This window comes from Lepisosteus oculatus, chromosome 9 (assembly GCF_040954835.1).
Source record: "Lepisosteus oculatus isolate fLepOcu1 chromosome 9, fLepOcu1.hap2, whole genome shotgun sequence".
Classification (NCBI taxonomy): Eukaryota; Metazoa; Chordata; class Actinopteri; order Semionotiformes; family Lepisosteidae; genus Lepisosteus; species Lepisosteus oculatus.
Window position 1 is genome coordinate 39,730,069 of NC_090704.1, and position 16,929 is coordinate 39,746,997.

At 40.5% G+C, this 16,929-nt stretch overlaps 1 protein-coding gene across 2 annotated transcripts; it reads right to left on the reverse strand.

Annotated features, from left to right (window-relative positions):
• Window positions 1-1,227: 1,227 nt before the first annotated feature.
• Window positions 1,228-16,089, reverse strand: lrrc45 (leucine rich repeat containing 45). Of its 2 annotated transcripts, XM_015355917.2 has the most exons (19): window positions 15,923-16,089; window positions 14,652-14,925; window positions 14,081-14,142; window positions 13,589-13,659; window positions 13,106-13,284; window positions 12,226-12,354; window positions 11,863-11,975; window positions 11,710-11,766; window positions 11,554-11,612; window positions 11,157-11,234; window positions 9,250-9,385; window positions 8,921-8,998; window positions 8,317-8,428; window positions 7,820-7,890; window positions 6,764-6,856; window positions 6,242-6,334; window positions 3,891-4,064; window positions 3,002-3,149; window positions 1,228-2,562 (listed from the first exon to the last, which is right to left on the reverse strand). In XM_015355917.2, exons 2-19 carry the CDS (start codon window positions 14,881-14,883, stop codon window positions 2,366-2,368), a joined length of 2,082 nt encoding a protein of 693 aa, XP_015211403.2. In that variant the 5' UTR covers window positions 14,884-14,925; window positions 15,923-16,089; the 3' UTR covers window positions 1,228-2,365. The 2 variants fall into 2 exon arrangements, with proteins under 2 accessions (XP_015211403.2, XP_006635203.2); XM_006635140.3 differs by lacking the exon at window positions 11,710-11,766.
• Window positions 16,090-16,929: the final 840 nt, after the last annotated feature.

Genomic DNA, 16,929 nt, shown 5'->3' on the forward strand with positions numbered 1-16,929 from the left:
TACATTTGGATAAGGCTCCTGTGAGTTAATAGCGTACGGGCGACATTGCAGGTTGTGCGAGCCGGCTTACCAACGCGGTGACGTCACCGCCCTTCCTAGTGAATAGCGGGGACCTCAGCCTCTAGGTTGAGGGGGAGATTTCCCTTTAGCTCAACTGGCTGGGTCCCTGTTGAGTGCCGCCGGAGGCTCGGGTTCAAGTCCCCAGCGGCGTGGGTGCATAGCCACGTGAACCCAAGAGCGCCACAATAAAGAAGGCAATTGTGAACACGTGTTCAGTTAAATCTCAGCCTGCACTCAATAGTGGTTTCCTGACCTATGAAACATCACCCTAAAATCGCTAACTGGATACAGAGACAACAGGGAAGAGGCTGGTGTTTAAAGAGAGGCTCTAGCCTAGTCTAGCTCTAGTCTAGAGGAACCTGCTGGGGTACTTACAAAAATACAGACACACAAGCACCCCCCACCACATAATGAGATACCATCAATACACAATGAATGAGTTCTTTAAAAAACACAGAATCCTTAATAATTAGCATTCCAAGAGTCATCCACTGCTAGCTAGGCCAATCTGGCTCTAATTAAGTGCAGGACGGACGCCACCACCCAGTGTGCTTTCGGTCAACTCTATACATTACTCTGGAGTGACATTCATAGGGTCCAGTAGACAGAACATTCTGAAATCCAGTCCAGTCCAGTTTGGAAGTTATTAGCTTATTGGCACAACAATCTTGTTCAGCTGCTTCTGGAAGCAAAGTACGGGCTTCAACTGGGTAGCTTTTCCAAACTCCCATAAAGGTTTTCACATAGTTTCCATTTGTAACATAACATCACTTTATGAGACCTATTCAATTTCTTGCATCCCGAATTAGTCTTTTCACATACCCCAGCTTGCTCTCTATGAGACACAGACAGGGAGAGAAGCTTGGGGTCAGAACGCAGGGTCAGCCATTGTACAGCGCCCCTGGAGTAGTTGGGTTTAAGGGCCTTGCTCAGGGGCCCAACGGCGTAGGAATCTCTGCCGGCCGGGAGATACAAACCGGCAACCTTCCAGCCACAGGCCCAGATCTGTAGCCTTATGTTTCATAGTTGATTCTGAAAAGTCCACTCTTTTGTCTTTTAGTGTTAAATGTGTTTAGAAGTTTGAATGAAGTCTTCAAGGTATAAATTAATGATGCTTTTAAATATTTAGTGAGAAAGCTTTTTTTTAAAAAGAATGAATCTGTTAAATATTTTGTGATGAAAGTACACCTTTATTTCTGAATTGTGCCTTCCCTGCCTGGCCATCAGTACGTTGCGAAACCCTTTTAAACTCAAAAAATGATTTAATTGTAAAATATACAAAACTTGAAAAAGTCTAGAAAAATATATAGTTAAGACATATACAATTCATTTACATTTTTTTAAAAAAAGCAGGAATCTATTTTGTGATTGTAGAAATGATACAGTACAAGTACTTAACAGCATGAAAAAGTGTTGATAAAATATTTTCATCCTACATCCATTGAAGACCCTGTATTGGTTGCACTGTTAAACAATAGCACAAATTGTATACAGATTGGGATATCATTTTTTAAACAGACTCAAAATGACATACATACTGTATGTAATAGGAATGCAAAGCCAAATAATACTGTCAAAAATTAAAACATAAAAACTTCTGTCCATAAAATACATTAAAGTTAAGGCTGGAATCAAAATGGTCTCGGATGAACTTTTCATTAAGTCAATTCCTAGTCAATTCTTACTTTATTCTGCAACAAGGAAATAAGATGAAAACAGATCTGCATAATTGTACATATCACTGCTGAAAATGAAACAGTTGTAAAAAGAAGGCAATGATTGGCTAATTAAGAAGATATACTGTTATCAAACAAAACGTATGCTATGCACATACAGTAAATAACCGTATTCAGCACCAGGTATTAAATTAAACGTGTAGAAATAAAATCCCATTGCTTATCAGCAGACATTCCTCTTTGATTTTTCCCTGCCCATCAGTTGAATCAAACCAGACTAGAACTGTGCAGTGGGTCAATATTGGCATTAGCAACCATCTTGAACCAAATATTGCTCAGCCAGTCACAAACTCAAACCGAGAGCGAAATCTTCTGTTGAGTTAAGTGTAGCACAACAGAAATCAGATAGTGACCTGATAATGAAAAAGTCATTTTTTATTGCTAGAGCCCTGTGTTGCGCAAGCTTACAGAACAGCTGAGCTTGTTTTAAATGCTCCATCTTTGATGGAATCCTGCCTCCTGGAGTGTCCCTCTTTCACAGCTGTCCTTGCACTTCCCATGGAGACCTGCTCATTCTGCAGATCAGCAGGACACTACTGCCTGGGAGGTCTCATGTGGGGGCAGCGGTTCTACTTCTTGGGGCTGTAGCTGCTCAGCGAAGAGCCCTGCACATATGTGAGAATGGCGTTCTGCAGGAAGCTGGCCCGCTGAGCCTCGTCGTCGCGGATCCGCTGGATCTCCGCGTCCCGCAGCCTCAGCTTTTCCAGCAGGGAGGCGATCTCACTCTCTTTATCCAAAAGCGCCTCTCGGTGGCGGCTTGCTATCACTGCAGAAAAGTCAAAACAGTTTTTCTTTTCACCACCAAAAACCCGTAACACAGCCAGCACATGGAAGGAAAGAAGAATGCCTGGCTTATGTGAAGTAGCTAACAAATGAAAGATGACACTTATGGTTTTGATGGGACACTTCTTTCTGGAGTATGAGAAACATCTGATGACATTAGATGAACAGATCTATTAATTACATCACAAAACACATTTTACACAAATTCCTACTTAAAATATACAGTATATATATCTAATCGCCACAAGGAGGGCCTTAGATGATGACTATAAATTTACTAATATCCTTCTTATAGGTGTACAATGTTCCTTCTTGAATACAAAATATATACAATGTACAGTATGACAAGCCCTGTGGCTTGCTCTTTCACCAGGGTTTTTGATTGTCAGGAGCTCGAATGTCTCTTTAAAAGAAATACATACCTTTCATCTCCCGCTCCAGGGCGGCAATTTTTTCCTTCAGCCCCGCCTGGGTGGTCCTCTCGGCCTGCAGGTGTCCAATCTGCTCCTGCAGCTCCACCCGCACACGGCTTACTTCCGCCACCTTTTCCTGCTCTTTTCCTGTCAGCTCCTGGACACACACGGCACCCTGTCACTGCTTTGTGACGTACTGTACTGTACAAGGTACTTTACACACAGCCTGGACTTCACCCAAGAATACCAAGAGATTCTGATCTATTTTTAGTTTCCCCAAATTTATTACACATTAAAATACATGGTAAATGTCAATTTCACTTGTTAGCATACATTTTATCTTTATTTCACCATTCTCTCCCAACCCTCCAAGTCTGGCAATTAAGTTTGAAATTCTCCAGGTTTCTGGAAGACATGAGCTAGTGTTTTTAATGGTGTTTCTAAAAGGTGTTTTAATAACCTCAAATGTCAGAGTAACTCTTAAAAGATCTTAAAAGGTCACCATCTTTTTTGTCTCTTTCCATGATGAATATAAAACAGCCAAGGAATTCTAGAAGCACTTTAATTTTAGTGCTCTTGTAAGCAAGGTGTTATTTAATTATCTTGAACATCAAATCCTAAATCCTAAAACATTGCTGCATATATTAACATAAATTAACATAATATTTCAAGATTCAGCAAGTATTAGTATATTATATTCCTCACTGTCAAGTGAAAAACAATATTTTCTACAGATTAATTTACAAATGAGAAAAGGGTAAAAATCCACCTAGAGTAAAAAAGTACAAGCTTAGATTAAGTTATTAAAGTCTCCTCAGCAATGTTCCTTTTTTTCTTTAGGAGAGACACAGCTGTGAGTCGTGTCTGAATCAGAGTGCCAGGGCAGTTATTAACTCACCTGCTGCAGCTCCTCAATCCTCCTCCTCAGCCCATCCATTTCCAGGGCCAGCTGGCTGTTCTTGGCCTGCAGCTCTGCCGCGGTCTGTTTCTGTTGGGCACAGAGCCCCTGGGCCTCATCCCGCGACTGACGCAGGGCCCGCAACTTCTCCTCCACAGCGCTCAGCCGCTGTTGCTGGGGAGCAGAGAGAGGCAGGGTATGTCTTGCTGGTCCGTAACACGCTGAGATTTCACAAGAAGGAAGGTTCAGAACGGGATTTTAAGTGCCTCAATCAATACAGTGTACCCTAGACTTACAACTTGTTCTTAGTAATCGTTCATATGGCTTTTATCCCAGGACTACCTGTTATGGTTACTGTTATCAGCGTAAATGTGTTTTTTGTGGTACATATAAAAAGATAAGTTGCATTGTGAACAAAAAGAACAAGAGCTCAAAACAAACATTAAAAGATAAAAGTGAGTGCAGAGCAGCACTGTAGTCCACTCTGGACCCAGCTCAAGGACATTTTTTTCTTTTTTAAATACAGCATGACAACTACTCTTATTTCAACAATTACATGTCTTAAATTGAATATATGTCCCCCTATCATCTCAGAATGAAAAAGACCTATCACTCAAATTAAATAATCTATTTTTACAAACAAAAGGGTAGATTACCCAAAAAATGAAACCTTGATTAATAATCAGCCTACCAAGCTGATGTAAAAATCATTATATGTAGATGTACTGAGATAAAATGAAACAGACATTTTATTTGGTTCACTTGGCTATACCATTATACAAGATACAGTATCTTACAATATCACTCTTGTTATCTTCAGTACTTCAGGCTACAATGGAAACATTAGAGAAATGAACTTGGACAGAATGATCTTCACATTCAACTCCATTCACTGCCATGTTCTGACTCTTCATTCTGTGACATCATTTCAAAATTCCATACAATGGATATGTTCAGCTTTGGCATTCCGGACCTCGCCAGCTGCTTCTCCAGCGTAATGATCAACACCTGCACTGGCTCAGTGTTTGTACTTGAGACTGGTCAATTAGCTTAATACATTATTGGCTTCTAAATTCTACCACAGACACTGCATATCGATCACTTTCCTACCTTAAATACATCAGCAACAGAGCCCCTAACCCCAGAGAACACTCAGTAAAAACATATAAAGAAGTTTAGAATAAACACTGGTATCCTGTGTCTTAAATTTGTTACTTCACTACAACATACTGACTAATGTAAGTTTCAATTAATATTAAATCATCATTAAAGATGAATCCCTTAAAAACAGAGACATACTGTATTTAACAATCATTTTTAACAATCATTTTTACCCTTTAACTATTGACTGACTATGTTTTAGATGCTGCACACCTAAACTTTCATTTGCTGTTAACATACATATTTACACTTTTCTAAACACAAAAAAAACACAAAAGCATGTTCTTAATTCACCTTCGTATAAGCAATGCTACAATGCTACAATGCTTACTAACAAAATTAAGTAATACCAGCAGAATTAATTTTATGGTTTTATAAACTTTATATTGGTAAATTGAGAAGCCAGAGTCAAAACAGAATGTAATACAGTCTCTCTTGTCTATAATAGTTAACAGGCCCGTCTCCTAAGCAGACAGACTTAAGGGCAAGAAAACACAGAGTGTCTCTTCAGCTTTATCACAGAGAAGCTGCTTCCTGTGGCAGCGCATAAAGACCTTCAGGCAAGAATGTATAGAGCCAGGGTTCTTAGAGATGGCTTTTCTTGCCACAACAGTCCCTGTTTTGGTCTATCTTCTTTATGCAACAAACCATAATCCACTTTCATTTGAGATAAATAACACTTTTAACTACCAATTCCAAAAGTATTCTACATGTTCTCTGAACTAACTCCTCACATTTGCCTAACAAACCCTCCCCTACACCCCCATTTGGATCTGAGAATACTGTACATTCAAATTACAACCAATTTGTATCCTTCTTATGCAAAAGTCAAACAACTGAAATGCTTACAATTACTCTCACTGTTCATTCTACATTTGGAATCACCAGTGGTCTTATTACAACCACCACCACTTTTGGAATTGCAGATTGATTTGAAACACACATTTCCAGCAGCAGCCCATGTGTCCCAGCTCAGGAGAGAGTGAGACACATGAACATGCTCCTCTGACATACCCGCCTACAGACCCATTCACCATTTGACACACATCCTGACTGTGAGTGCTTATTGAAAAAGTGCCGAGTGTCTCAGTGACATCACTGCAGGCTGGCAGATGCCCAGCACAGGAGCCACTTGGGCATCCCAGTCACAGTCAGGTAATAATGTTTTCAGTGTTCGGGCTACATCTTACCTCCTCCAGCCGCACCTGAGTGCGCACCTTGCCCAGCTCCTCGTCGGCCAGCGCTCTCTCGGACACGCAGGCCGCTTTCACACGACTCAGTTCCTGAAGGAACAAAGTTTCTACAGTACTGTTCTGCTCTGAAGCATTTTGGCACTTTCCTGACTAGAAATCGTAAAACTGAAACGAAGAATGTCTTTTGGCATTTTTCAATGAAACGTTTATAAATCAATTTCAAAACTGCACCAATTTTTTCCTCACACAAATATTTTTAAAAAAATGCATTATACAATACATATTTATAGAACACGGCTGATGTATCTATCTTATTTGAACATCACTACCTATAACTATTAAAGGACTAAATCTCCTCAGTCACTGGATGGTAAACTACAATAATGTTAAGGAAAGGATAAGGATAGGATTAAGGATACGGAAAAGATTTCCAAAAACCCCTCCCAAATGTTTTTCCCCTGGACTTTCACTTTTTATTGTGGTGCATAAATGTAACACGTAGTTCTGTCATTCCCTCACCTCTTCTAGCTGAATGCGCAGAGCCTCTAGTTTCTGAACCCTGTCCTGCAGTGTCCTCTCAGTCTCCTCCAGGTGTCTATTCAGGTGATCCACCTGTGTCACAACAAATAACTGAGTCACCTTAAAATGACAGTTCTATTATACTTAGCTCAGACATAAATGTTACAGAAAATACATACCATACTGTATTTTCTGCGTACACAACATCAAGGAACTCAGAACTTGTATCAAATTTACAAATAGGCATGCAGGAAAACTGCATTTGTAACTATAGAAATGTCTACACATTAAGGATTTTTTTAATGAATGTGTCAATACAGCACTGTTCTGCTCAATGACAGGAAACCGTAACTGTAATGCAGTTCAGTTGCTGTTCATGTGCTACATACTCTGAAACAACAGTTGTTAACCTAGAACGCATCTCTAATATTCAATAGCCATTTATTTCTTAAAATGGAAAACTGTAGCACACAAGATGACCAATAAATAAAATCAGTACAATTTCACCTAAGCTTATACTACAATACAATGCATTGATTTGACTAAAAGATAGACATTTAATTTAAACCAAGACATTGGCTTGACTCAAAACTTTGACACAACAGCATAAGAAACCTGAAGAGAACAAAATGGTGCTATCAAACACTGGGTTTCTAATTCAGGACTGATGGACAGATTTTTCTGAAGAATTCTTACTTGAAAATACCAATCTCAGGCAACACAGATAAAATTACAAATAATCACAATTAATATATAGTGCAAACAACAAAATCACAGTAAGTACTACAATGAAAGAAAATTGGAAAACCTTACTTTTTCACATCTCAAACAATATTACAATATTCACAAGAATTTACACATGGTACTAATAGCTAGGTAGCATAGCATCAAGACCCTTTTATTTTTGTGATTGGAATCACCCCAACACAGCATCAAGACTTTATAATGTATACTGTATAATGTACAGTATATGTTGTCCAAGGTATACAATGTGGAATTACGTGGAATCACTCAGCCTACACCTTGTTTCCAGCCTGAAAAGTCTTCATACAGTACCTCTTTTTTATGCAGATTGTCCAGATCGTCCTGAGCCTGCTTTGACCGTTTCTTCTCCATGCCCAGTCGCTCTTGAGCAACAACAGAAATAAACAGTATTTGTAAAAGCCCTTTAGGAGACCATTTTACGAAGTTGCGGATCTGAAACCCTCAGGCCTTTGAATAATATGCCATTCCACATAAGACACAGCATAATCATGAACAAGCAGTACCCTGACCGCAGGTTTGAAAAAGCATGACCACTTGTTGTGACCCTTGGGAGCCCCCATCACCATTGTATTAAGTTGTATATTTCTACTCAGAACTAAGGCAAGCTTACATCTTTCCTGTGAAAGCATTACATATTATATATATGCTCTTATTGTCAATTGTCACTGTGCCCAGCACACACAGGCAGCAAAGAGTCAACTGATCAAAGAAAGCCTCAAGGATGGATAATGCAATCCAGACAAGACTGCTGGAGTATGTGAAGAAGGTGAGTTATGCCGATGTCTCACCCTCTGCCTGTGCCAGACGCAGTTTGAGCTCAGCACTCGTGTTGGTTAGCTCCTGTTTGAGTTCGAAGATTTGATCCTGCTGGGCCTTACATCTGCGCTCCAGCTCCTCCACCTGGTATACAGCACAGCACCTAAGCACTTCTATTACACACACTGCATATTCAGTATCCCCTGTTCCTCCAGGGGATTACTAAACCTGCTATACCTGTACAAAGGGTACACATGCAAAATGAAATGACCAATAAAGCCATTAGAAATGAGTAAAAACTACCAGCAGGAACTTTGCTCTGTGCAATGACAACAAAACACAAAACTTTTAACACAAGTGAAAACTATCCGAAAGTGCACTTAAAATCAAGAACAAGAGGTATGTGCATGGGGATTCCCAAAGGGCTGACCCCTGTGGTACATTTCCCAATCAATCAGAAACTAAGAATCCTTCACTTCTGTTCTTGGCAATGTGCACAAAACTACACTTCAAGATCCTACTCTTTTACAGTACCTTATCAACACAGAATAATCAATTGGGATGTCTCTGCTACAAAGAAAGTTAATTAATGCAGGGTTCTACACAGGAAGATATTCCCATAAATCGCCTACTTGCCTTGTTTTTCAGTTGAAGGTTCTTCTCGGTCACAGAGTGCACCTCACGAAGACGTTTTCCTTCTCTTAAAACATTTTCCTGTAAGACACACGAATCCCAAGGGGGTACTACTTAATGTAAACATCAAATGCCTTAAATCACCTCTTTTAATATAGTCAGTTCATGCAATGCACATGCTACAATGTTTTAACACACAGCAGCTTGCTGATTACCTGAGTCATTCTGACAACATACGTTGTCATTGTTTCCCATAGCTTTTTCATTCAGGTTTGTTAGTGGCTTTTCTATGACCTGGAAAGTTAACTGAGGAAAAAGGTTTTCCTGCATACCTCTTGCTCTTTCTTCAGTTCACGGGAATGACGTTCCTTCAGCTCCAAATTCTCCATTTGCATCCGGCCAACCAGCTCTCCCAGGTCATGTGACTTCTGCTCTGATAGAGCCAGAGCAGCCTCAGTCATCTGGAGTCTGTGTGGAAACAGGAGCACAGACAAGGCTGAAAGCCCACCTGTTGCCTGTTGCTCACACAGTACCGTTCCTTGAAACAATGTTTGAACAGTTCATGACAATACCTCGTTTTACCCCATAACACATATTACTAAAAAACTGATCTGAAAACACACACAGGATAGAAAATAGGTCATTTTAATATCCATTAGGACAGTGGCTTGCATCTATGGTACCATTTGTCGTCTGTAGGCCTGCAGGCCCCCCCACAGACCCTGTTCTGCACAACCTTAGTCTCCTGCTACTGAGGACTGTATTTAATTTGAAATCTGCTGCATGTGTTCATTCATTGTCATGCTGGAAGAATGATTCACAGGAAGCAGTCTATAAAAATGTTCAGGAAGGGCCCACCTTCATGATTGTTATAGTAGCAGCTTGAAAAAGAGATACTTAAGCAGAGAAAGCTGAAGATAACTACATTAAGGTGTGTGTACTTAGAGAAAGGACCCAAAAGAACAACAGTTTTGACAATGGCTCCATGTCACATACACTCAAGAACTTAATTTAAAAAAGTCCAAGTGATCATTCTGGATTGTAGACATATTGTAGCTTTAGATATTATACATGCTGAAAAAAAGGGTCACAACAGAATAGAATACTGTACATAGTTTTTACTCCCAAAACATTGGGAGAGAGAGGGTTAACCATCCAATGGGGAGCATGAGCAGAGTTTCACACAGCCCCTACAAAACAGCTTAATTACCACATGTCAGCTCCACAGAGCAGGTGATGATTACCCCCTCAGCCTGCCTGCCTGCCCACCCCCTCCTCTCCTCTCCCCTCCCCCTACCCAGCTGTGTGATACAATCCGGATACCCATCACAGAAATGCCTGCAGCACCACACTGTAATATAATATCATTCAGATGCTACTCCCTGGATTAATCCAAAGAATGCAGCCAATTGTCTCGGTCCTATTAATATCTACGTATCCACTAAGAGAGACGTCCGGCCACAGAGATCTGCCTCTACCAACTAAGTTTCACTGATATATACCGACAACTGCTGCTGTTTTTACTGAAATAATAGCAGTGCAAAAAAGGAAATGGGTAGAACCCTTCTCTTGACCTTCAATTTAGTGGCATAATTTGTGCAATTAAAAATATCACTTATTTTGCAGGCCATGCACAAAATCTGTAAAAAACAAGATGGAAAATAAAAACATTATATCACAGGTTTTCAAGCAGAGTCATAGTTTTGACTAACCTTGTGAAGTATAATTAAAACATAATATGCACAAAAAATTAAAACAGTTGAAATACATGAATGAAATTAATTTAAAATAAAATGTTTGCGCATGACGGATTCATGATGTAAATTCAAAATGAACTGAAGCATACAAGCACTACATTTTAAAATGTCCCCCAAGAAGTAGCCATTTTATTAAGGCAGCATAGAAAAAATACTACTTTTTAGTTTTGTTTTGTCTGTTTCCTACTTAAAAAGAAAAGGTAGACACAAGCAGACACCAGGGCCAGTTTCTGGACTGTGGGAGAAAACTAGAGCACTGAGAGAAAACTCACACTAAACACAGAAAACACTCAAACTCCATGCAGATAGCATCCCAGGTCCAGAATTGAACCCAGGGTCCCAACGCCTCAAGGCAGAAAAGCTAACCACTGGGCTACCCAACTAAAACCATACATTTGTCAATTACAGAAACAGACCATAAAATAATTAAACTGTAAGAAATGGAACCGATACAAAAAGCAGAAGCTTTCCAAGTAGCTTACTTGGCTTTGAGAGAATTCAACGCAGACTTCCTTTCATTCAAGGCTTCTTGTAATTGACTGACATGTAATGCAGAAGTCCTAGAAGAAAAATAACAAGGGAAATGAAAATAACTGAATAACTTCAATGCAGCTCTGGATAACTCGCACCTTCTATTGTATTGGCACTTCTATTGTATTGGCATTGAATAGCCCTCAAAGCAAACGGGCAGGTGACTCCTCAGTATTGTCATTCTTCACCTGAACCTTATTCCTACTACTGTAAAGGGTTGGCACTACAGCAGAGATCTTCCAGACAGGGTGGATTCAAGGTCCATCTAATTCTTGGTGGAGTATGCTGTGCAATAGGTATCATCAGGAAAGTTTTCTTTTCCTTTTTTTTCCCCCCAAAACACCTCACCTGCTGTGTCTGCCCATTTCATCTCGTTGCTTATCAATTGTCTCCATCAGGCTTAAGAACTGTAGAGATCAATCAAGAAAAACATTTTACAAACAAATCCATCACAGCATCTCCACAGACTGGAACAAGAACATAGTTCTGAGAAGGATCACTCACAGAACTGTTCATTCCTCTCAGGTGGGCCTGATGGCACAATGACAGTATATTAAGTGCCTAGGATAGAGGGGTTGAGTTACAAGTGCATTAACCCCATGGTAAATGTACTGTAGCATAATGCAAAATGCCCCACTGACATCAACACCCACCCACCTGCTGGCCCTTCTCATCTTTCAGATTCTGGATCTCCTTGGTGAGCACCTGGGTCCTGCTGCGAGCCTCTCTCAGAGTGGACTGCCGGTCCGTGTTATGGCCTGTGGACTGCTCTGTGAAGACAAATAAACAGCACAGGAGGCGGTATTACACTCACACACTGCATTAAAACACACATCACGTCAGTTAGATTTTTTGTCTAGGTGAGAAGATGAACAGAACCCTGAGGTCACTAGTTTTTGATTGAAACTCAGGCTGACAGGTAGGGAAATCTCAATGTTGCTACAGGAAAAGAACGAAAAATTGGTCTTGTTCTGTTTTAATAAGGCGGCACAAGGAGGTTTTGCGTCCTATTCTGCTTACCAACAGCTTTAAGAGTGTAGCTGGGAATGTTGTTTCCTGCCATCTCCAGCTGTAGAAGTGTTTTGTTGTGCTGCAACGACTCCAGTATAGAGCGTCCCCCCAGGAGTCCAATATTGTTCCACCGCAGATCTGGAAACAAGTTGAAAGAGGTCAATTAGGCATGAGTGCATTTCAAACAACAATAAAAGTAAAATGAAGTAGTTCAGGTGGGTAGCTGTGTCAGCATGTGTAGGCTGCAAAGGAACATGTAATGGGTTTATTCCATGCTGAAAAGAGAAGAAAGAAAACACATTTCGGCCATGGAGCCTTCTTCAGCTACAACCGAAAGGCTTAAAAAGAGGAAATTTTGAATTTTGGAATAGCTATGTGAGAGTCCTGACCTTAACTCAATTGAAATGTTGCTGCATGCCATGAAGCAAGCTGTTCCTGCAAGACATCCCAGAAATATCAATGAATTGAAGTAGTTCTGTAAAGAGTAATGGCCAAAATCGATGTGCAAGACTGATCAGCAGCTACAGGACACGTTTGGTTGAGGTCACTGCTGCTAAAAGAGGTTCACATACTTTATCCAGCACAGACAGCAAATGTTTAAACAATTTGTTCAATATAGACATTAAACGTACAACTGTTTGTGTGTTATTTGTTTAACCAGATTATGTTTATCTATTATTATGACAGAGATGAAGATCAAATCACAGAAATACAGGAAATTCTATAGGGTTCACAATCTTTTTCTTACCACTACGTCTCTAAAGCAGCAGCATTGTAGGATTCAGGAGAAGTGAATAAATTGGTCAATTTAAGTTAACAGCTAACTGATATAGGATATTAAGGACCTACTGTATATGGAGTGGACAGACCTAGACCAAAACAAACCCACCAAGCTCCTGTAGCGTGCTGTTTCGCTTCAGAGCCAAGGCTAGCTCTGCTGCCCCCTGGTGATTGATCTGGTTGTTGCGCAGGTCAAGCTGTTTCAGACAGCCATTGGAGCCGAGCCCCTCACAGAATATTGAGAATGCTTCATTCCACATCCCCAGGGCATTCCACTCTAGAACCAGCCTGCAACACAGCAGCAATCCACGCTAACCACAGTGAAGACCGCATAGCAACATTCCTCTAAATGTGAAGTAATTTTGAATAGGTGTTCAAACCTTTAAGGGAAGTGATTGTCTAGACTCTAGAGAGTTGGTGTATCACTAACATGCTTTTGTTTGTTGACCAATGGCAGAAGTAATCAGTTTATCTCTCCTCCAAGCATGAAAAACACTTAGGAGACCACCCTAACCACAAGATTTGGATCTGTTGGTTCTGCAGTGCAAGGAACCTTCATTTCTCAATTTACCATTCATTACATTCTCCTCACCTGCGCAGTGACTTGTTGTGTGCCAGTAACTTCCCCAGAGCTTCTGATCCTGTTGCTCTCATGTTGTTGCCCTACAACGCAAACAGTCTGTGTTTAATTTAGCATTGCACCCTGGACCATGACCTCTACATGGTCATCATTGCAATTGCACAGGATGTTAAAGGTGAAACCAACTGCATTGTTAAAAATATGCAGAATGAAACAAATGATCTAAAAAACTACAAAGGAATTCATAGTAAGAATATGTATTAAACAAGTAAAGCATTTATGAAATGAGAATGTGGTTTGGAAAACTTTTTGTGATGTCTGAATAATGTTATTTTGTGATGCTATAAAAAGCCATTTAGGACAGTTTCATAATTAACTACCCAGAATGACAGAAAGAACCACGTGTTTCATTCAACAGTTTAAAGCAGAAAAATTACAGGCACCCCACCTTCATCTTCTTTGGAAACAAGCCTGCAGTTACTATGTCAAGATTATACTGCTTACCTTGAGATCCAGCACTTTAACCGTTGTGTTGGAACACAGACCATGCAACAGCAGCTTGGCACCTGAGATTGACAAGAAGAGGAATGTCAGTGACACAGACAGATGGTATAAAACCCTACAGAGCCTCTCTCACATTTACATTTGTCTCCCTCCTAAGGTTAGGCTCCACAGTAGAAGAGAGCCAGAGGTTAAGAACAAACAGGCGCCATCTACTGCAAGATTATTAGTGGGGATTCTACAGCATGAGGATGAATAGCATGAAAAAAACAACTGTTATTAGTGACACCATTTAAGGGGAGGAACTGGAAATTAAAACCTTGGGCAAAACTTAAAACCAGTCTCTCTGTATTCACTCTGGGCTTGCATCAAAACAGCGGCGATGCCCTTTGCCACTCCATTGCTCCCTATCCACACAGCACAGAAAGAATGAACAAACTGCTGGTCTAAACTGAATGTGTCAAAGAATACGAGAAAGACAAAGTTCGACATTTCTGCCCCACAGTGCGAACAAAACCTGCCCCAGCGTGGTGCCAAGTGAGAGGGACAGGAGTGCAGGGCCAAGCCGGCTCACCTTCCTCGCTGAGCATGCAGTCGCTGAGCACCAGCTCCGTGAAGAGGACATCGTGGCGGAGCACCTTTGCCAGCACGGCGCAGGTGTCTGTCGTGAGGCTGTTTCCGGCCAGGTCCAGCCTCGTGCTGCCCGCCGCCCCCCACACTTCCTGCAGCTGCCTGACCACCGACTCCTGAGGCTCCACGCCGCCCTCCTTGCACAGGAGCAGGAACGCGCGGCGAAAATCCTCCATCTGCCCCCCTCTGCTCTTCCACCACTTTACTCAGCTGAGCACCTGAGAACGAAATGAAAGAAACACAACACTCTCACCCAAAAGAACTAGTAAACACCCAACAAAAACCCACCCCACTATTAAGAGCAAAAACATGCCCTAACTCCCTATCTGTAGGTTTCTTTCCTTTCCAGTCTATTGTACCATAACTTCTCCTTCCACTGTGCTGCTCTAAAACAAATGAGAGTCCTAAATCAAATGCTAGCTAGAAATCACCAAGATTTTTTGTTTTGCTCATTTCCTGAATAAAACTCGATAAGGTTCTTGAACCAATAAGCTATTTTTTAAAAAAAGGCGAGCTACACCTGTTTGTTATAATCAATATAACAGTATAACAGGAAACTACTACAGTATGTACAGTTCCACTGAATCAACCCGCAAACAACAGAAACTGAATTCTTCGGTTTGAAAATAAATCACATGGTTTTATTTCCCCGTCACCAGTCATGGAAGTTGAAGCGTCAGAATTTTCCATTAGTGATATGAGGGCTTCGAGTCGCAATCAGCAGTAAGCTAAATCAACACTGACAGAGCTTAGATTCAGTAAGGCGATCTACCACCTAGAAATTAATATACGTCAAATGAACGAAGTGACATATTTGACGCAATAACGTTCATCTCATGAAAAACTGTTTATTGGATTACTCAATTTTCACACTGCATTATTTTGTTTTAAAGGAGATTATAGATCGCTTTTATCAGTTGTAGTTAGGAGTTCGGTCCATTTAAAGACGAATCGTTTTTAAATTTGCAGCCATGAAGCGTCATTAGATTACTGACCACCATACCCATACACTTAAATATATCGTCTTTACTCCTTCTATGATCTGGTTAGCTTCACCATTTTACGCCAGTTTGATATTCCTTACACAACTGAAAATACTTTAAGTTGAATGTTTATTCTTTTCGCAATATCACTTTTTCAAAACAAGCTGATGACAGACTTATACTAAATACATTGCAACTATCGAAATAAAGAGGAAATTAGATGCCTACATACCAGATAAAATGCATATCAGCTGCTTATCATTTTTTCTTAAATTTATAACCTTATGAACTATTACAGAACTCTTTGATAGATGCAAATTCGCTTATTTAGATTTCAGTTACTTGCAGCAAGTGACTCGTTGACAGTTTGTACGAGGTAACCAGGAAGCGGAGTGGAGGACGGGAAGTGCAGTTCCACAAATCTTTGCAATGCATTATGGTACAAGTAGTTTTTGTTAATTCTGAAAGGGGAGACAAGAAATGTTAAGTCCTTTATCAGTTAAATAAAATAATTAGAAGCAAACAAAGGGGTTACTTTAACTCTCGTTTTCTTTATATAATTTCATCTACAATCATAAGGCTTATATGTATAACCCACATCACAGCCAGTTAATTATTTAATGCAGGACTTCTCTCCTTGTGTTAATCTAAAAAAAGGGGTAGCAGTATTCACAGTTGTCTCAACAATGACAATCAGTATGATAATGCAAAGTATGTTTTTTTTTTCTTTTCAGAGGGTTGAAATGCCACAGATACACTGCGGTGTCAATATAACAGTTTTATTTAAACCTCCACAGAAAAACGAAAAGAGAGGCACATGCCAGGCAAGCTCCTCATGGAAACAAGGAATCCAACAGGAGTATTGGCAAATACAAATATTGCAAAGGAAAGAAACTGTTAGTGTCCACCTTCTATAGCTTTTTTTCAGATCTCACCTTGGACTCCCTCAGTCATAAGAAGACAGCTCTAGGCTCCTGTCCATCATGTTTGTCTGCTATTTACACTTCCAGCTCCCAGAATTGTGCCAAGCCCTCAGATGAGCTGGCTGGGCTGTACCAGCTCTGGACGTGTTTGCTGTGGTTGTGCAGAGACTCGTGCCTAAACAAATGGTACAGCTTGTGCAGAACAAGCCATTGATGAGTCAGTGAGTCGGTCTTTCTGTTCCTGAGGGGGAGAACTGGGATAGGCTGACTATGGGCAGGTGCAGCCAGCACAGCAAGGATATGGTTACAGTAAAAG

Bases quoted from the DNA above. Each gene is read 5' to 3' on its own strand.
- lrrc45 (XM_015355917.2), bottom strand. From the start codon at position 14,883: ATGGAGGATTTTCGCCGCGCGTTCCTGCTCCTGTGCAAGGAGGGCGGC. The intron at 14,143-14,651 runs GTGAGCCGGCTT...TGTCAATCTCAG, and splicing joins CTGCATGCTCAGCGAGGAAG to GTGCCAAGCTGCTGTTGCAT. The intron at 11,613-11,709 runs GTGAGTGATCCT...TGATCTCTACAG, and splicing joins TGAGAGGAATGAACAGTTCT to TTCTTAAGCCTGATGGAGAC.